General features: G+C 50.8%; 2 protein-coding genes across 4 annotated transcripts; both read left to right on the top strand.

Annotated features, from left to right (window-relative positions):
• The first annotated feature begins 294 nt into the window (after positions 1 to 294).
• Positions 295 to 4,363, top strand: ing3 (inhibitor of growth family, member 3). Its single transcript, XM_032588757.1, has 13 exons — positions 295 to 432; positions 544 to 615; positions 1,767 to 1,867; positions 1,939 to 2,004; positions 2,114 to 2,210; positions 2,293 to 2,364; positions 2,432 to 2,548; positions 2,633 to 2,796; positions 3,354 to 3,544; positions 3,621 to 3,813; positions 3,886 to 3,924; positions 4,004 to 4,131; positions 4,209 to 4,363. The coding sequence occupies exons 1-12, from the start codon at positions 405 to 407 to the stop codon at positions 4,118 to 4,120; spliced, it is 1,257 nt and encodes a 418-aa protein (XP_032444648.1). The 5' UTR covers positions 295 to 404; the 3' UTR covers positions 4,121 to 4,131; positions 4,209 to 4,363.
• A 116-nt stretch (positions 4,364 to 4,479) lies between these two features.
• Positions 4,480 to 17,822, top strand: cped1 (cadherin-like and PC-esterase domain containing 1). Of its 3 annotated transcripts, none has more exons than XR_004342533.1 (21): positions 4,480 to 5,127; positions 6,034 to 6,196; positions 6,873 to 6,964; positions 7,040 to 7,118; positions 7,186 to 7,255; positions 7,357 to 7,498; positions 7,571 to 7,698; positions 7,779 to 7,851; positions 7,983 to 8,135; positions 9,211 to 9,315; positions 9,390 to 9,496; positions 9,567 to 9,616; positions 9,748 to 9,934; positions 9,998 to 10,166; positions 15,073 to 15,172; positions 15,418 to 15,554; positions 15,621 to 15,841; positions 15,914 to 16,015; positions 16,100 to 16,187; positions 16,252 to 16,594; positions 16,802 to 16,915. XR_004342533.1 is itself a non-coding variant. In XM_032588754.1 (21 exons), the coding sequence occupies exons 1-21, from the start codon at positions 4,927 to 4,929 to the stop codon at positions 17,000 to 17,002; spliced, it is 2,715 nt and encodes a 904-aa protein (XP_032444645.1). In that variant the 5' UTR covers positions 4,480 to 4,926; the 3' UTR covers positions 17,003 to 17,822. The 3 variants fall into 3 exon arrangements, 2 of the variants coding, with proteins under 2 accessions (XP_032444645.1, XP_032444646.1); XM_032588754.1 differs by having other exon boundaries at positions 16,252 to 16,398; positions 16,802 to 17,822; XM_032588755.1 differs by having other exon boundaries at positions 7,189 to 7,255; positions 16,252 to 16,398; positions 16,802 to 17,822.
• The last annotated feature ends 19 nt before the right edge of the window (positions 17,823 to 17,841 follow it).

Here is a 17,841-nt window from a genome sequence, read left to right on the forward strand (position 1 = left end):
CTGAGTTTTAAGAGTAAAATAAGAAACATGTAAAGTTAATAAAAACTGTGAAACATTAAGGCTTTCAGGAACCAGATTCAGTCTGTCGCTGTGAATCGAAACAGGAATATGAAAAACATTTTATTCCCCATCTAAAATACATCGAACAACGGGACAAAATCTGGACTTCTGGGTAGATTATGAAATGGAGAAAACTACAGCTCCCATGATGCAACAGCACGAAACCCCGCGAATCAAAATTCTTTTTTTTTTTTCAAACCAATCAGATGACGGGAGGCAATTGACGTCATGCGTTCCTGCTTCTATTTTTAGGGTCTTTTTTCTGAGCTAGTCCACGGCTGGAGGCGCCATCTTGAAAGACGAATTTTGTCGATAAAAACGACTAAAAGGTTAAAAGCAGCAGGATGTTGTATCTGGAGGACTACCTGGAGAGTGAGTACGGGGCTGTGGCTGAGCGGCTGCGGGGTTTTGGGGCTCAATAAGCGGTAGATGGGTCGCATTTGGCGGTCGGACCGTTAACGTCCTGTTTTTCTCCTCCCGCAGTGATCGAGCAGCTTCCCATGGACCTCCGCGACAGGTTTACGGAAATGAGGGAGATGGACCTGCAGGTTCAGAGTACGGTCCACAAACACACACATACACACACACACACCGTCTCACACACACACGGAGCCACGGTGTAACCCTCAGAGAGAACTTGAGTCAAAACAAGGGAGGTTTTAGTTAGCGCTGATACTAAGATTCAGCTTTTAAAACTAGCATTTTCTACAGGCTCTGTAGACCCAGCAGCGCCCCCGACCGACACACACCAGGAACTGCTGCAGCTGGTTTATACTCTAAATAAACATTTTTATTTATTCCTTGAAAACTCGGTTAGAATAAAATGACAAAGATAGTGTCTTTAAAAGCTGTCAACCTTTTCAGTGATCTATTACATAAATTTCTGACTAAACATAAACTCCAGTCTGTTTTCCTGGGATTTTATGTGATAAAACAACACAACATGGTGCAGAACTCTGACAGATATCACGCTTTTCAACATTTCTACAGAGAAAATCTGAAAAGTGTGGTGTGTGTTTGTATCCACCACAGCATGATGCTGCCACCACCTTGTTTGACCATGGGGAAGGTGTGTTCAGGGTGATGTGGGGTGTTGGTTTTCCTCCTCTCAGTGTTTGGATGTAGGTTAAAAAGTAGCAGAGCCTTCTTCTGCTAGCTTTGTCTCCTCCATGGCTTCCGTCTTCTGGATTTCTTTCATTGATTATTTTGTTCTTAGTAAATTGATTAACGGGTTCTACTGGATTTTCTTGCTAAATGGAGTCACTCTGCATTGCTCTGTTACCTAAAATCACATTAAAAACCAGAAGAATTAAAGAGGAAATTAGGAATAACAATGAGGCAAATTTATTCTAGTTTGACCAGTTTTTAAAAGTATTGCCATAAATTTTGTAATTAATAATCTAGCTTTAAAGCAAACTGAAAGTACAGGTACTCTCTCTTTAAATGACGTGTTTCTCACACTCAAGTTTTCTAAAACGAGAAAAGGCAGCTGGAAGAAACCCAGACAGGACCTCAGCTCCCCGCTGTCACAACCTGAGCGGATGTTCTGCTGCCGCCAGAGCAGAACCCGTAGAACCCGAATGCGGTTGGTTCAGATCAACACGCTGCAGGTTCCGAGATGTTCTGCTGTTGGGATGGATGCTGTTCTCCCCAGTGGATCAACCGGTTCTGCCTGGTTCTCCTCAGAGCTTCTCTTCCCGTTTCAGACGCCACGGACCAGCTGGAGCAGAAGGTCACAGAGTTCTTCCTCAACGCCAAGAAGAACAAGCCGGAGTGGAGAGAGGAGCAGATGGAGATCATCAAGAAGGTGGGAGCAGCTGGACCCAGAACCTTCCAGATGTTCTGTTCTGGTGAACGTCTGCTGTTCTTCTGTTTCAGGATTACTACAAAGCTCTGGAGGACGCTGATGAGAAGGTGCAGCTGGCCAATCAGATTTATGACCTGGTGAGATGTTCCGCTGATCTCCAGTAATGGTGATCGGGCCTGGTTCTGACCGCCTAGCCCAGTTCTGTCAGTCCAGCTCAGCTTCTCAGCTTCCTGTCTCTGTCCTCAGGTGGACCGGCACCTGCGGAAACTGGACCAGGAACTGGCCAAGTTTAAGATGGAGCTGGAGGCCGACAACGCTGGCATCACCGAGATCCTGGAGAGGCGTGAGTGTCCCGGTCCGACCCGTTCTGGTGGTCTGGGTTCTGGCGGTCCGGGTCGGCTGACTTGTTCTGCTTTTGTCCTCAGGGTCTCTGGAGATGGACAGCCCGTCTCAGCCCGTCAACAACCACCACGTCCACTCCCACAGCAGCTCAGAGAGTGAGTCCAGCCGCCCACCTGCAGGCCGGCTCTGGTTCCGGTTCTGACCGGTTCTGTTCTGTTCCAGAGAGGAAGTACAGCGCCCCGACACACCACACCACCGAACACGTTCCAGAGAAGAAGTTCAAGTCCGAAGCTCTGCTGTCCACACTCACGTCGGACGCCTCCAAGGAGAACACTCCAGGTAGGTTCTGCTCACCTGGACTGGACCCGTACCCAACCGGACCTTGGAACCTGCCCCTGTCCTGACTGTCCCTGTCACCTGCAGGTTGCCGTGCCAACAGCACGTCCTCGTCCACCAACAGCGTCTACAGCGTGAACCCGTCCCAGCCGCTGGCGTCCTACAGCCTGACCTCGCTGCCTGCCGGGCCCGGCGCCGGAGCCGGCGCCATCACCATGGCGGCGGCCCAGGCCGTCCAAGCCACGGCTCAGGTGACCAGCGGTCGGCATCTGGAGAAAAGACCAGAAACGATCAGCACTGATGATGATGCATGTTGTTTTTACCTGATCCCCAATCAGACACTCAACAACACGCCTCGCATTATTGATGCCAACAGCTTGCCATAAGGCTTCCATATTTAATGGCGGTGCAGGTTGGACTGTCACAGAGCAATCAGGTCAACGATGCTACAGGCTAGCACAACCTGCACCGAGACCAGTACTTTAACTATACACCTAGCTTAACCCGTCTGAGCAATCGCCGTTAGCTGTTAAACATAAACAGACGACACTTAGCCTGGTGGGGGTAAGAGGAGTCTGGCAGCCCATCAGGCTGATGATCCACAGAGGAAACCTGTTAGCAGTTAGCATTGGGAGGTCAGTGAGTTCATTGACAGTTTGAACAATTATATGGAAAAACATTTTTATAAAAGCTACAAACTGGAGCCTTAAAAAGCATCAGGCCTTCAAGTTTAAACTGAAAGCCTTTTCTGACATTAAACTCAGTAAAGTCGAGTGTTGAATTGGTTCTGACTGGTTCTGGTTCCCAGATGAAAGAGGGCCGACGGACCTCCAGCCTGAAGGCGAGCTACGAGGCGATCAAGAACAACGACTTCCAGCTGGGTCGGGAGTTCTCTTTGACCCGGGAGAACTCGGGCTACTCTTCATCGGCGCTGGCCTCCACCTTGACCCAGAACCTGACCCCCAGCGCCGCCTCCGACTCCCGCGGACGCAAGTCCAAGTAAGGCCCCGGCCACACCAGGACGAGTCTGACCGGGTCTGACCGGGTCTAATCGGGTCGCCTGTTCTGGTTCCAGGAGCTCCATCAAGTCTTCCAACCACCAATCGTCTTCGTCGTCCTCCTCTTCCTCGCTGTCTTCCTGCTCGTCTTCGTCGGCGCTGGCCCAGGAGCTTTCCCAGCAGGCCGCGGTTCTGCCGGAAGCCGACGCCAACAGCCAGGTGGACTGGACCTACGACCCCAATGAGCCGCGCTACTGCATCTGCAACCAGGTAGGCTGGCGGCCCGCACGTTCTGGTTCTGCTCTGGTTCTGCTCTGGTCTAACTGGATCCGTCTGCTGCAGGTTTCCTATGGAGAGATGGTCGGCTGTGACAACACAGATGTGAGTATCCAGATGTTCAGCTTTTTGACCCAGTTGCCTGGCTGGTTCTGACCCAGTCCTCACCCGGTTCTGTCTCCAGTGCCCCATTGAGTGGTTCCACTACGGCTGCGTGGGCCTGACCGAGGCACCCAAAGGGAAGTGGTTCTGCCCCCAGTGCACGGCCGCCATGAAGAGGAGGGGCAGCCGCCACAAATAGACCAATCACAGGTCAGGAGCTGTGACATCATCAGTGGCCAGGGTTCTGCCTCTCCTCTGGTTCTGATCCGATTTCTCTTTCTCTGCAGTTTGGACTGTTTCCCATCAGACTTTGCTCCCTCACTGCAACTAAAAGAACTACAAACTCTACTGGACTACAACTATGGAGACCTCTGTGGTTCAAATGGACAGTTTCTGAATGTAGTGTGTGTGTGTGTGGTAAATAAACTGAGGATGTTTTCTATCGGCTGCTTCTTCTGGTGTTTGATGCTGTGACGGTGGAACCTGTTAGCGGGGAGACAGCGCCCCCGTGCGGACGGTGCCTTAATGTGAAAAGTTTGAACGACATCAGGAGGAAACTGAGTTTAAATAAAACCTTTTGAAATTTAAAGCCAGAAATAAAACATTTGACCAGGATCAATAAATGTAAATATTTCTAGAATAACGGAACCAACCGGACTTTGTCCGGTTCTGGTTCTGGTCTTTAGGTCACAAGAACCAGAACCAAAAGTCCGCTTGTCTCTTTAACCAGCCGCTTGTGTTCCAGAAATAACTCCTTCGGGAGGAAGAGGAGGTGCGGACCTCCTGAATCTGCTGCTGTTGTTAGAAAGTTCAGAGGAAGAGTGAAACCCGAGCTGCTCCTCCTCCTCCTGCTGGACTAACTGGAACCAGATGGTGAAGCTCCAGCTTGTTTTCCCCAGACTGCGGCGGCTCCAGCCCGGACCCAGCGAGCGGAGACCCGGACCTCCTGGATGAAGCTGCTGCTCTTCCTCGCCAGGTGGAGGTGAGGAAGTGAAGCCGCTCCTCATGCTTCGCCTCCTCTTCCTCAGGATGCTGCTGCGGCGGCGCGCGTGCGCGGCCCCGCTGGTTCTGCTGCTCGCGCTGCTTTACCTCTGCTACCAGACCCTGAAGGTGGACCGGAACCGGAACCAGAACCGGAGCGAGTCGGAGGAGATGGAGACTAGGAGACTGATCTCGGCTCTGGACGCCCTGCAGGAGGAGACGCAGGTGAGACTCACCTGAACTGCGCCTGCGCAGATGTGCTCCCACAGGTCGGCTCTGGAGAAACATCAGAATACCGAGTAAATAAAATATTAACGCAACAAAAGATACCGGCAGTAGTCCAAATCAGAATTGATTTCTTAAAACCTATAAAGTTATAATCGGAGAAAAAAGGACAGATTCTTCCTGTTCAAATCATTTAATCAGTTATTGATCACATGATCAGAAAGCTCCGGGAAGAGACCGCATTCCTTCCGGCCTGGAATATTTTTAGGACCCGAATCCTCCAACGGGATGAGCGGCAGCGGGGCGGGCCAACCCGGACCGCAGGTTCTGCTGGGTCCACTTGGTATTTGACCCTGGATAAAAATATTCCTGAGGGAGGAGTTCCTGGTTCTGGAGGGCTGTCAGAACTTCGGCCCGGGTTCGTCTGCTCCTGAAGCCGCTACGGAGCGGGAGGTCCGGCTCCAGCGGCTTCCTGTCCGGACCGGACCAGAACCGGGCCGAACAGCAACAGTGGGATTATTTATCCTGAAATCTCATATTTCACTTTGGATGTCACAGTTTCAACCTGAATGTTTGAAACTGTGAGGCTAAAAGTTTAACTTCGTTATAAACGTTTAAATAATGTTTAGCTAATGTTTGGCTAGTGGGCTAAATAAACTGGAGGGTCCAGTCCTCTGAGCTGAACCAGAATCAGAACCGACTGGAGCCAGTTCATCTGAGAACAAACTCAGTTTGTTAGAACCACCCAGACTAACCCTAGTTCTGGTTCTGGAGTCATGTGGGCCCAGTCGATGATAAACAGCTGATGCTGATTATTTATAGCAGATTTCAGGCTGTTGAAGAACTGGATCAGAACCAGACCAGTTTCAGGTTCTGGACCTTCAACCGATCTGTATATTTCCTCAGGCCCGGTCATCTCAGCGCCGGCGCCAGGCCGTGGTTCTGATGGGTCGCCACGGCCCGTCGGACCCTGAGGTCGTGCTGCACCAGCAGGTTCTGCAGCAGATGGGATATCAGGTCCATTTGACCCGATTCGCTGAGACCAGCAGCTTCCTGAGGACGCAGAGCGGTGAACACACACCCACACACACCCCCACACACACACAGGGTGGAGACTTCCTGTCATGTGACTTCCTGTCCAGCAGCTGGAAACAATCAGGCAGAGGACTTTCTGCTGCTGAGGTTCTGCAGAGAGTCCAGATCTGGGCCTGGAGTCCAGTTCAGTTTATTTCTCTGGCTCCAATTCACAACGAATCATCCCAGTTTCATCATCCGTTCATCCCAGTTCCTCCCAGTTGGATTAGTTGTTCTAATTGGATTCAAATTTCTGTCTGACCTGCAGCATCACTCCTCCTGACCAGCAGGGGGCGCTGCCATTGACTTTGCAGCAATCCCTCAAACTCAGCATGTATGTAGCGACAGTGGAGAGGAAAAACTCCAACAGAACCGGAACGGACTGCAAGTTGGAGAAGATGGATGTTTATCGTTCCTGTAGGATTAAATGACATCCTGGTTAAAAGCTTCATCACTGGAGAATCATTTGATCCAGATCAATAATCGACTGATCAAGTTCTGTTCAGAGGTTCTGATCCAAAAGCAAAAACTTCTGTCATCCAGGATTTAACGTCCTGTAATCTACTAGAACAATCTGGATTACAGAGGAATTTCACCAACACAGAACCCTGTGGGAACCCTCTACCTGTCCTGACTCCTCCCCTCTGACTCTTCCCCTCTACCTGTCCCAGGTGTGGGTGGGTGGAGCCTCCTGCTGTGTCTCAGTTCTTCAGAACCGAGCTGCTTGAGGAGGATCAGATACTCACACCTGCAGCATCAGATGGTGAGACTCACCTGTCCAGGCTGAGTCCTGCTGGATGACATCACAGCTGACCAGTGTGTGTGTGTGTGTGTACAGGTGAACCTGCTACCTGAGCTGATGGAGGCGTTTTCAGATGCAGGTGAAGGTCGCTGTCGCTTCTACCTGCAGCTGACAGGTGGGTCTGTTCCAGGTCAAGCAGAGGTCAACTTCAGCGCAGTATTTGACCTTTGACCTTTCTGTAGAAGCTGATCATCCCATGAGGCCTGTGTCCTGTGGGTCGTCCAATCAGAAGCCTCTCTTTCCTCAGTACAGGTGAGCATGGGGCCGTCAGGTGATCTGGGTCTGATCGGACCTGGAAGCTCCATGTTTTCCGATTGGACGGTGAAACTTTCCGTTTCCTGTTTCCGGGACAGACCCGGCCACGCCCCCTCTCCTGGTCTGGTTGCCATGGTGAATGTCTTTGTCCTGGTGACCTCTGTGACCCCTCTGACATCCTTCCTGCATGACGTCATCGTGGTGAAGACCAGCGAGAACGACCCGGGCCAGCAGACCCAGGTAAGGAACCAGAACCTCTGGGAGGATCCGGGTCGGTAGAACCTCCTGACCTTTTGACCTCCTGCCCTCCAGATCAGAACCTTCCTGCTGCAGCGGTTCGGCCCGGCCTCGGCCCGGCTGGCCCGGGTCCAGGTCCAAAGGGTGGTGGTGGCGGTGCTGCGGGCGGCGTCGACCAATCAGGAGCCGGCAGCGGGCGGCAGGTGAGGCCTGGTTCTGCCCAGGTTCGTCTCTGCGGATCCGTCCGGTTCTGACTCCTGGTTCCGGTTCTGGTTCTGTCCAGCTGCCTGCTGTGCTTCCAGCTGCTCACCTTCACTCTGATGTTCAGCGGCACCGCCTCTCCAGCTGTGGTCCAGGTGAGCTCTGGCGCCCCCTGCTGGCCACGCCGGTTCTGACCCGCGGGTCTCAAAGTTCTTCCAGGTGGTACCGGCTCAGGACCGGTTCTGTTACACTGCATGTCCAGCAGGGTGTGTCTCTGTCTGTCCAGGTGGACCCGGGACTCAGCGTCCCGTCTCAGGGTGAGGACGCCTTCAGAGGACAGATCACCAGAGACCGGGTCCTGGAGGACAGCCTGCGCCTGCTGCTGCCGCCGCCAGCACACCTGCAGACCAACCTGTCCTTAGGAACCCTCAGGCAGCAGGTGAGTTTGTGTTGCCGTAGCAACGGGAAGCAGGAAGGTGTTCAAAGTGAGGCCCGGGGGCCGTTTGCGGTCCCTGATAACAATCCAGGAATAAAATAAATGAAATAAAAAAACGACTTTTAAAGTAAAATCTGTTTACAAAAATGTAAACATAGTGATCCTCTGGGCTTTCTGTTGCCATGGTAACTCACTGACCTTACTCTGAAGTTCAGCTTAAAGAATCAGATCAGCTTTAAACTGCTGCAGCAAAACAGACTAAATAAAACCAACTAAATAAAAACAAACTAAAGTAAAACAAATTAAATAAAACAGACTGAATAAAAGAATCTAAATAAAACCAACTACATAAAACAAACTAAATAAAAACAGACTATATAAAACTAAATAAAACAAACTAAATAAAAACAAAGTAAAACAAACTAAATAAAACTAAGTAAAAACAAACTAAGTGGAACTAAGTGAATCAAACTAAATAAAACAGACTGAATAAAAGAATCTAAATAAAACCAAAATAAAACAGACTAAATAAAAACAGACTAAATAAAACAAACTAAATAAAACCAACTAAATAAAAACCAACTAAATAAAACCAACTAAATAAAAACCAACTAAATAAAAACAAACTAAAGTAAAACAACCTAAGTAAAAACAAACTAAGTAAAATAATCTATGTAAAACAAACAAAATAAAACAGACTTCAAAAAGAGACTAAATAAAACCAACAAAATAAAAACAAAGTAAAACAAAATAAAACAGACTAAATAAAACAAACTAAATAAAACCAACTAAATAAAAACAAACTAAATAAAACAAACTAAGTGAAACAAACTAAAATATAACAACCTAAGTAAAAACAAACTAAGTCAAATTCATCTATGTAAAACAAACTAAATAAAACAGACTTAAAAAACAGACTAAATAAAACAAACTAAATAAAAACAAAGTAAAACAAACTAAATAAAACTAAGTAAAAACAAACTAAGTAGAACTAAGTGAATCAAACTAAATAAAATAGACCAAGGCATAGTTTGGTCTGTTTATTGCTGAGGGTTTTAACTGGATCCTCTGTTTTCAGTACGGTGGCTGCAGAGGGACACACAGCAGCTGTATGAACCACGACCACTTCCTGTTCCTGCTGCGCTTCCACCTGCAGCTGCAGACGCCGTCACCCTTCCACCTGGTACACCTGGTTCTGGTGGTTCTGATGGTTCTGGTTGTGTCATGGAGCTGATCTGAATCAGTGTCTCTCTGCAGCTTCATCCCTCCTCTTCCTCCTTGTCTTCCTCATCTTCGTCGGCCCCCCCCAGCCTGCTCCTCCTCCTCCTCAGGATCAGTCGGCACCACCACCTGCAGAGCAGCAGGTGAGCAGCCGAAGCTTCCAGCCAATCAGCTGCTTTCTCTTCAGTCACATGACTCCCCTGTTCTCCTCAGAGAGGCCAACCCACCGACCAATCAGCAGCCGGTGTCCGGGTCACCTGGAGGTGAGAAACATCTGGAGCGCAGCGACCGGACCGGACCAGAACCGGCCCAACTACCGGTATCTGGTTGTGTTTTCAATCAGAAATCTGGATCCTCCAAACTGCCCTCTGATTGGCCGGCGTTCTGCCCCCAGGGTCGTGTTCGGACCCCCGCCTGAGGCAGATCTACTCGGAGCCGCCCCTCAGCCTGACTCCGCCCTTTAGCCCCGCCCTGAAGGAGTACCGGGCCGAGGTTCCCTTTGACACGGTGATGGTTCGGATCCGACCGGAACCGATCAGCGCCGCCTGCGTCGTCCGACTGGACGACCACCGAGGACCCAGGTTAGCCCCGCCCTCTGACCCCTGACCTCTGACCTCACAGTTCTGACCCGTTCTCCTCCTCAGGACGGCCAACTTCCCGGTCGGCATGGGAACCAGCCAGATCAGCGTCCTGGTGATGGACGGGGCGGAGCCTCGTCCCGTCGTCATGACGATCTACACCGTCCACATTTACCGCGAGAGTCGGCCCAGCCTGCCGGCGTTCGGAGACCATGTGACCTGCAGCTTCCTGCAGGTGGGCCAGGGGTCGGGGGTCACAGAACCGCTGACTCGGGTCAGATGAGTTGAATGTTTAATGTTCCAAAATCAGAAACCGGGTCGCTCCCATCAGGTTCTGATTCTGATCATCCATGAGGCCGATCTCTGGCCAATTTTTCGCTTTTCGTATAAATGATACTAAATTATCTGGCAATAAATTCACCTAATTTAGACATAACAGACATATTTAACCACATAACTAAAATCAGCTTCAGCTCTCAGCTGCTGCTCGCCGTGACAGTTCAGTCTGGAGGTTCTGCGGTTCCGTCTGAAATGTCACCTCCAGTAGCGGCGGTCCAACAGCGGGAGCAGAACCGGCGTCTCGCTCCGCAGCTCAGGACCTGAATTATTGTTCATCTTTCTGACCGTGTTGGAAGCTGCGCTGCTCTACCTGCTGTCTGGATCCGGACGTCTTTGGTTCCTGCGTTGAGGCTCCATGCAGCCAAATCAATCAAGTGTTTGGTTTATAAATATCATATTAGCTTGGTTGTGTTTCGCCCCCGAGGTCATTTCCTGTCGCAACACGCAAACGTCCCGGTTCACTCAGAGCGTTAAAGTTCCTCACTGCAGGACTTGATGCTGCGCAGCGAGAAGGCAGGAGGAGAGCAGCTGCAGACTGAGAAGGAGATGCAGGTGATCGGATTTGGCGATCATACACTTTTCACGGAAATCGGCTGATTATGATCGGTGCCGACTGATCATAACACCTTTATCAGAACCGATAAAAAGTTCACTGCAAAAAAACTCAAATCTGACCAAATTTTTCTGTTTAGATCAAATCCAGGAGAAAATAAAAATAACTTCTTAATGCTGATTTTATTCCCGTCATAAAAAAACTTTCCATGGAAACACGGATCATCCAGAACCAGAAGCTCAGAATAATCCAGAAAACTGAAGGAGAAACTTCTGTTCTGGGTCCCGACCCCACGGTGACCTCTGACCCCCTCGGTCCACCTCCTGCTTCCTATCCAGAGCTGCGGCCGCTCGGTTCGGCCAGCGGGGGGCGCCACAGCTCCATCCTGGAAACAGACTCAAAATAAAGAGTTTGAAACGAGTCGGACCAGAACCAGAACTAGAACCGGGTCGGTCCAGAGCAGCTTTGTTCCTGATTGTGTTCAGAAATGAGAATGACGGGGCGTGCCGTGGTGGCGTAGCGGTTAGCGCAACCTGTATTTGGAGGCCTTGAGTCCTCGACGCTGCCGTCGCGGGTTCAATTCCCGGACCCGACGACATTTGCCGCATGTCTTCCCCTCTCCTTCCCCGTTTCCTGTCAGCCTGCTGTCATATAAGGGGCACTAGAGCCACAAAAGACCCCTGGAGGGGTAAAAAAAAGAAATGAGAATGACTGAAACTGGACCAGAACCAGCCACAGTGGGTCCGATCAGAACCGCTGCCCGTTTTAAGAAATCCAGTTTAAAGTTCTGGAGAACAGAACTGGCACCGGAACCGAACAAGTTCTGGAACCGGATCAGAACCGGGTTCTCCTGGGAACGTCGGGTTCTGATCCAAACAGACAGGGTCATCTTCCAGAACCTCTTCTCCAGCGGGTCATTGAGGATCCTTCAGGCCCGGTTCTGGAGGTTCTGTCAGGTCAGTTCTGTAGAACCTCTTTCACAAAGACACCGACCCGGTGGAGATCTGTCAGCTTCTGGGTCAGAACTGAGGTCCAAAATCTCCTTGATGCATCATCACAGCTGATGACTGAGTTCTGTTCTATAGGGCGGCCCGGGTTCTGGTTCTGGTTCTGTTCTACAGGGCGGCCCGGGTTCTGGTTCTGTTATGTGTTTTCACATTTTCTTCTTTTCCAATCTCCGTGGTTCCGTCTGCCAGAACCGTTTTTGCTGACCAGAACCATCTGAGGCCTTCGGACCCGGCAGGAATTTCTTTCCAGATTCGCAACAGAGAGGAAACAGAACCAGCGCCGAACGCTGCGACCCGGTCCAAACACGACTCTGAGCCTCTGTCCGAAGGCAGAGAACGGATCCGAGCGGTGCGGCCGGACCCGGCTGGACTCGGCCGGACCCAACCGGACCCGGTTCCTTTCGCTCTGCTGAGCTGTGACGTCCCGACCCGCTGCCACCCCCCTCGCTGATTCCCAGAATAACAGAGCGATGATCCGATGAGAGCCGATCCGGATTACACGGGCCTGCAAGCGGATCCGGGTCCGGAGCTTTGATCACGGCGCCGGACGGTGAGTGTTTCTGTCCGGCCTGGACGGATCGAGTCCGACAGAACAGAAACGCTTCCAGCACAAAGTCAAACATTTGGCCCATTTGAAAACTTTGTCCTTCAGCTTCCTGGATCAGGAAGACCAGAACCGCAGCGCTGCACAAACCGGACCTTTCACTTCCCAGACCCACAGATTCTACATGGTTCTAGAGTTTCCTCTTCCCAACACAGAACTTCCTGTTCCTCGGTTCCCCAGCAACATCCCGTTCCCAACAAAGTTCCCAAAACACCTAAAACCTAAAGAGCTTCAGTTCCCAAAGGAAACTTTCAGTTCCAACCAGAAGCACAAATTATTTTAAACAATATTAAAAATCCAGAAGAAAAAGTTTAATTCCTTCTTTAATTAGAATTGAATAAAATAACATTTTACATTTGAGTGGAGGAACCAGGTTTCTGGGCCGGGATTCCCTGGAGGAGTTGGAGGGAAGTCTGGGCCGTCCTGCTGAGGCTCTGGAGTTGAAGTTGAAGGGAACTAAGTTTTCCAGGCCGTTTTCCAGGCCGGTTGCTATAAGATGTTCTGAGAAACAGAAAAGCTTCCAGTTTCTGAAACTGCAAAAGATGGACAGAAGTTTCCTAAAAAAGGTGGATGAATGGTGATCAGTCCTTCCTGTTCCCAGTCCTTCCAGAAACACAGAAGCCTGGATCTGGTTTTATTCCTGTCAGCAATAAACCTGGAATAATTGCAGGTTTTCCCTGATATATTTCCATAATCCAGCAGCTGGAGTTCCAGGTTAAATCTGGAAATGTTTTTCCTAATGAGGATCGTCGTTTTGCTGAAGTGACCAGGGGCCTCATGCACTAAAGGTTTGCAGTTTTCCCACTAAAACTTGGCGCAGGACAAATTTAGAAAAGTGCGGCGCACAAAAAGCTCCAGATGTATGAAGCCGAGCTCCGATCGGACCTGCTCACCTTTCCTCTAGTCATCCTGATTTACAAGAAGCAGAGCAGCTGCTGCTCCGCCTGTCGCCTCCAGAAATACATATTCATGGAAATTAGTATAAAGAGCGTTCAGCCGGGATTTCAATGTGTCTTCTGAATCCAGGAATCAGGAGCAGAAGTTACATTTACAGAGTCCAGATGATTTCTGGCTCCACTGGAGGACGGCTGCAGCTGGACCGGTACCGGTACCTGCTTTAAGTTCTGCTCAGAGCTCCAGGATGATCAGTCTGGATGAATCTAAACGCTCAGAAACCAGCAGATCAATCTGATCTCTGATCAATAGCTCCATGTTCTCCATCAGAGCCAAAGCTCCTCAGGTAGCGGCTCACCTTGATGCAGCTACTGATATACCTGGGATTGTCTCCACACCTGATCACCTTCAATAATCAAACTGTTTGATCAGCCCTGGTTTCTCTCTAGTGAGAATAAATAGATGCATTCAGACGATGAGTTTCATCTTTATGAGACACAAACTGAGCAACATGATTATTTACATTGAGGTTTTCACATCCTTTATTTCTATTTTCTTTATTCTGTGTGTGTGTGTGTGTGTGTGTTAGCTTATTGTCTGAGGATAAATGTGGTTCAGTTTCATGGTTTAAACACTAAAATATTAAAATCATAAAATCATGGGGTTTGATGCTTCCTGGTCTAAATAACTGGATCAGATTTCAGTGGATTTACTGAGTTTTGACTCTTTGTAGTTTATTATTGTCCACAGATAAAGTTTGTGTGGCTGCTGCTCATTTTCACTGCAGGTCAAAGGTTAGCGTATATTAACCCCCATTTTCACGCCACGTTCTTTTTTATACATGCCGACTTGTGTGTAAAATATGGCGCCGATACATTATTCCTGCGTACGCCGCTTTAGACGTGAGGTGTCTGCAGAGCGGCGCAGACAGGAAGTGGACATGAGGAAGGATTCCAGCCTCAGAGTGGATGAACTCCTCCAGCTCTCCTCCAGGATTCAGGAAATATTCCTCCATGTCTGGAATCTGACCTGGAATTCCAGTCCTCATCAGAACATTTTCCTTCTGATTGTCATTCCTGTTTTCCTCTGTTTCAGTGAGTCAGATTTGGATCAAATCCAAGAACATTCCTGAACTCCCGAGTGTTTGTTGGGAAAATGTCTGAATTTTAAGCAACTTTATTCAAATATTTTGAGTTTTTTCTTCTTTTTTTATGTAGAAATTCCTCCTGTGAGGAATAAATTCCTGTTTCATTTAAAGATGCATGTTTCAGTTTTTTGGTTTGTTTTGTTTCAAAATCTCTGGAACATTTTGGGTTCAGACTGAACCGTATTGATTCTGGTTGTGTGGCTCGTGATGCTGCAGCCGTTTCTTTAATGAGCCGGGAAGCTTCAGCCGGTGGAACCAGAACCTATGACTGGGATGACAGGCCCGGCCCGGTTCGAGCGTTTACTCTGAGCTCAGGTACGAACAAGAAAATCCCTGTTAAGTTTTCTTGTCACACTTTGTTGCGAGCTGCAGCGCCGGCGTGTTGAATGTGGCGCCGCCACGAAGAACTGCGGCGGCAGAGGAAGAAGAAGAAGAGCCGCGTCTGTAAAGCCGGCAGCAGACGGGGAGGTTTATCTGACCTCTGACCTCTGGGCTGGATGAAAGCTTTGATGCTGAGACGCTGCAGAAGCCAACCCAATGCATGCTGGGTAATGTATGCAGCGTGAAGGGCTCCCCTTACTGCTCTCCCTGTTGCAGGACTGCGGCATGCGGGTCCAACCGGGTCGGTCCTGTGGTCTCCAGCCTCACCTCCCGCCCCAGAGTCCCGTCCGGCCCTGCGGCTCCGGACACGTCCCAGGTAGCGTCTCCCATCAGAACCCGGGTCGCTCCTCAACATGGGAAAGACCAGAGAACACAATGCTACACGCTAGAGAACCAGGTCTCTCCTGGTCTCCATAGCAAACGTTAGACTAACTCTACAGTCAGGAAGAAGAGTTTCCTACCATCTGAAAGGTCTTACCCGTCCCGGTTCTTTACCCGGACCCGGTCGGACCCCCTCGGTACCGGCGGCTCACCTGGGTCCGTCTCTCACCTGTCCGTCAGGTCGCTGGGTCGTCCCCTGCCTCAGCTGCTCCGACAACAGGACCTGTGATTGGAGGGAGGTCGTCTGGCAGCCAGACGGCTGCTACCACCCGCCGGTGCGGCGCCCCCTGCTACAGGACTGCATGGCGGACAGGAAGGTGAGGTCACGTGACCGGGCACCGCGCACCGTCGGCGCCGCCAGCTGATTGGCCGGTCTCTGCTAGGTCATGTTCATCGGGGACTCCACCAACCGCGGGATGATGTTCTTCCTGATGGAGCGGGTCAACGGCAGCCTGCAGGCCTGGGGCAGAGCTCACCACACGCTGCTGTACCGCAACCTGAACCGGCGCCGCACGCAGGTCAGCTACTCCTACTACCCCCGCTTCTGGCTGGAGGGCAGCCAGAGGCCCACCTTCAGGCAGGCCCTGCTGCAGCTCATCAACAGGTGACAGGAAGTAGGCCGCGGCCCAACGCAGGAAGCGCCGCGTTCCTCGGCTGAGCCTCTGTTTCTGCGAAGGTCTCGGCCGCTGGAGAACTCCGAGCAGACGGTGCTGGTGGTGGGCGGAGTCCAGTGGCTCAACAGCGACCACCTGAGGACGGTGCAGGACGTGTTGGACAGGTAAACGCACACCGACACCACAGGTGTTCTCAGAATGCAGAGGCCCTGACAGCGGCCCCTGAGGAACTCCTCTGTCCCCATCAGGGAGTCTCTGAGCCAAGTCCTGGTGGTGGTGAAGTCTCTGGGGATGGGCTTCCATCTCCCTGTAGACGGCATCCGCTCTCTGAGCCTGGTAGGTTCCCTGCGGAGGGAAAGGTCCCGCCGCAGCGCACATCTCTGACGGCGTTTCCCTGCAGACGGAGATACGAGGTCTGTTCAGAGACAACGCCGAGCTGATCTCCACGGCCAGGCGGCTGCGCTTCGAGGCCGTGGACACCTTCAGCGTCACCGTGGGTCGATACAAAGAGTTCCTGCAGGGCCGCTGCGCCTGCCACTTCCATGAGGTAAAGCAACGCCGCCATCCGGGGATTCGGGTTCAGAACCGGGTCGAACGGTTCCAGGAACCTGCAGAGACGCCTTCCTGTTCCTCGACTTCTACCACCCAAAACCCTTCCTGTTAGCAGCACCGCTGTTCAGGTTCCTCGTCTCCTGACGGTCCAGATCCTGGGAACCGCTTCGGCTCCTCCAGAAAAGATCCAGGTCCACAACAAAGTTTCTGCTTCCTGAAACAACAGATTCTTTTTTTCAGAGGAAGTTCCAACGATCCGTTTCTAAAACAAAGGAACTGGTTCAGAGAATCAGTTCCATCTTTCCTGATTTGGCTCAAAGATCCTGACAAAGTGCTGCAGCTTCCTGCCGTTCAGAACATTCCAGTTTTCCAGCTGATCCCGTCTCCTCTCCTTCCAGGTGGAGAAGCTCCGATCCTCCGACCCAGTAGACGGCGAGGCGTCCACCAGGAAAAAGCCCGGAACCAGAACCGGCAGGCATTCCGTGCTGGATGTGGAACAGGAAGTCGGGTCGAAGGCTCCGACCTTTCGGGTTCGCGGAGCGGTCAACCAGGTGTACTCCGAGATCCTGCTGAGCCGCCTATGTCCCGGGAGCAGGTGAGACTCGCCTGTCTCCTCCGGGTCAGCACCGCCGGGTTCTGCCGGGTCGGCGTTCGCTTCATTGATGTTCCGGGATGAACATGGAAGTCCAACTGACTGGGAAGGGAACCGTATCCGGAAAAACTTCTGGTTTGACGAGGAGGATGCAGAAAAATCCCCAAATAATCTGAGAAACTCAAAATATTCCCAGAAACTTAATTTGGTAAAAATTCCCCTGATGGGAAGTTTCACATTCCCTACAAGATTCCCACATCCAATAGAAACTTTTCCCAGATTTTCCATCCAGACTTTTCCAGGTTTTCCAGGCATTGAGCAGGCAGCTGCCAGATTTAACCTGGAGGAACATCGGACCGATCTGGGTCGCTGCAGAACCAAATCCAGTAAAGGAATTCTGGTGGAGTCAGATTTTCCATCTGCTGGGAATGAATCTTTAACTCCGACCCGGAACCCGACCCAGAGTTCCAGAACCGCTGTCATATCATTAAAGGTTCCATCAAACCCGACCGGATGCTCATCAGAACTCTCAGCCGGGTTCTCCTGGTTCCTGGTTCCGTCCAGCATGGACTTAGAACTCAGTGATTTGGACCGGCCCGGTTCTGAAGGTCTCCAGCTTCCAGAACCAGCAGCTGCTCCAGGTCCAAATAACTGAGCGACCAGCGGACATGTGACACGTCTGGTTCTGGTCGGATTGGACCTTTTGGTTCCGTTTTATTTTCCTACAGATGATTCTGCTGCTGTGCGGTTCTGTTCGGCCCACCTGCGGTTCCGGTTCTGTTCATGGATCTGAGCTTCCTCTGATGCTAATAAAGTTTTTATTCTCTATTTTTTTTTTAGTTTCTC

Source organism: Xiphophorus hellerii, chromosome 17 (assembly GCF_003331165.1).
Source record: "Xiphophorus hellerii strain 12219 chromosome 17, Xiphophorus_hellerii-4.1, whole genome shotgun sequence".
NCBI classification, from domain to species: Eukaryota; Metazoa; Chordata; class Actinopteri; order Cyprinodontiformes; family Poeciliidae; genus Xiphophorus; species Xiphophorus hellerii.

Excerpts from the sequence above, each read along its gene's own strand:
- cped1 (XM_032588754.1), top strand. The coding sequence starts at position 4,927 with ATGCTTCGCCTCCTCTTCCTCAGGATGCTGCTGCGGCGGCGCGCGTGC. Across the intron at positions 7,119-7,185 it reads CTTCTACCTGCAGCTGACAG|AAGCTGATCATCCCATGAGG; the intron begins GTGGGTCTGTTC and ends ACCTTTCTGTAG. Across the intron at positions 7,699-7,778 it reads GAGCCGGCAGCGGGCGGCAG|CTGCCTGCTGTGCTTCCAGC; the intron begins GTGAGGCCTGGT and ends GGTTCTGTCCAG.
- ing3 (XM_032588757.1), top strand. The coding sequence starts at position 405 with ATGTTGTATCTGGAGGACTACCTGGAGA. Across the intron at positions 1,868-1,938 it reads AGATGGAGATCATCAAGAAG|GATTACTACAAAGCTCTGGA; the intron begins GTGGGAGCAGCT and ends CTTCTGTTTCAG. Across the intron at positions 3,925-4,003 it reads TCGGCTGTGACAACACAGAT|TGCCCCATTGAGTGGTTCCA; the intron begins GTGAGTATCCAG and ends TTCTGTCTCCAG.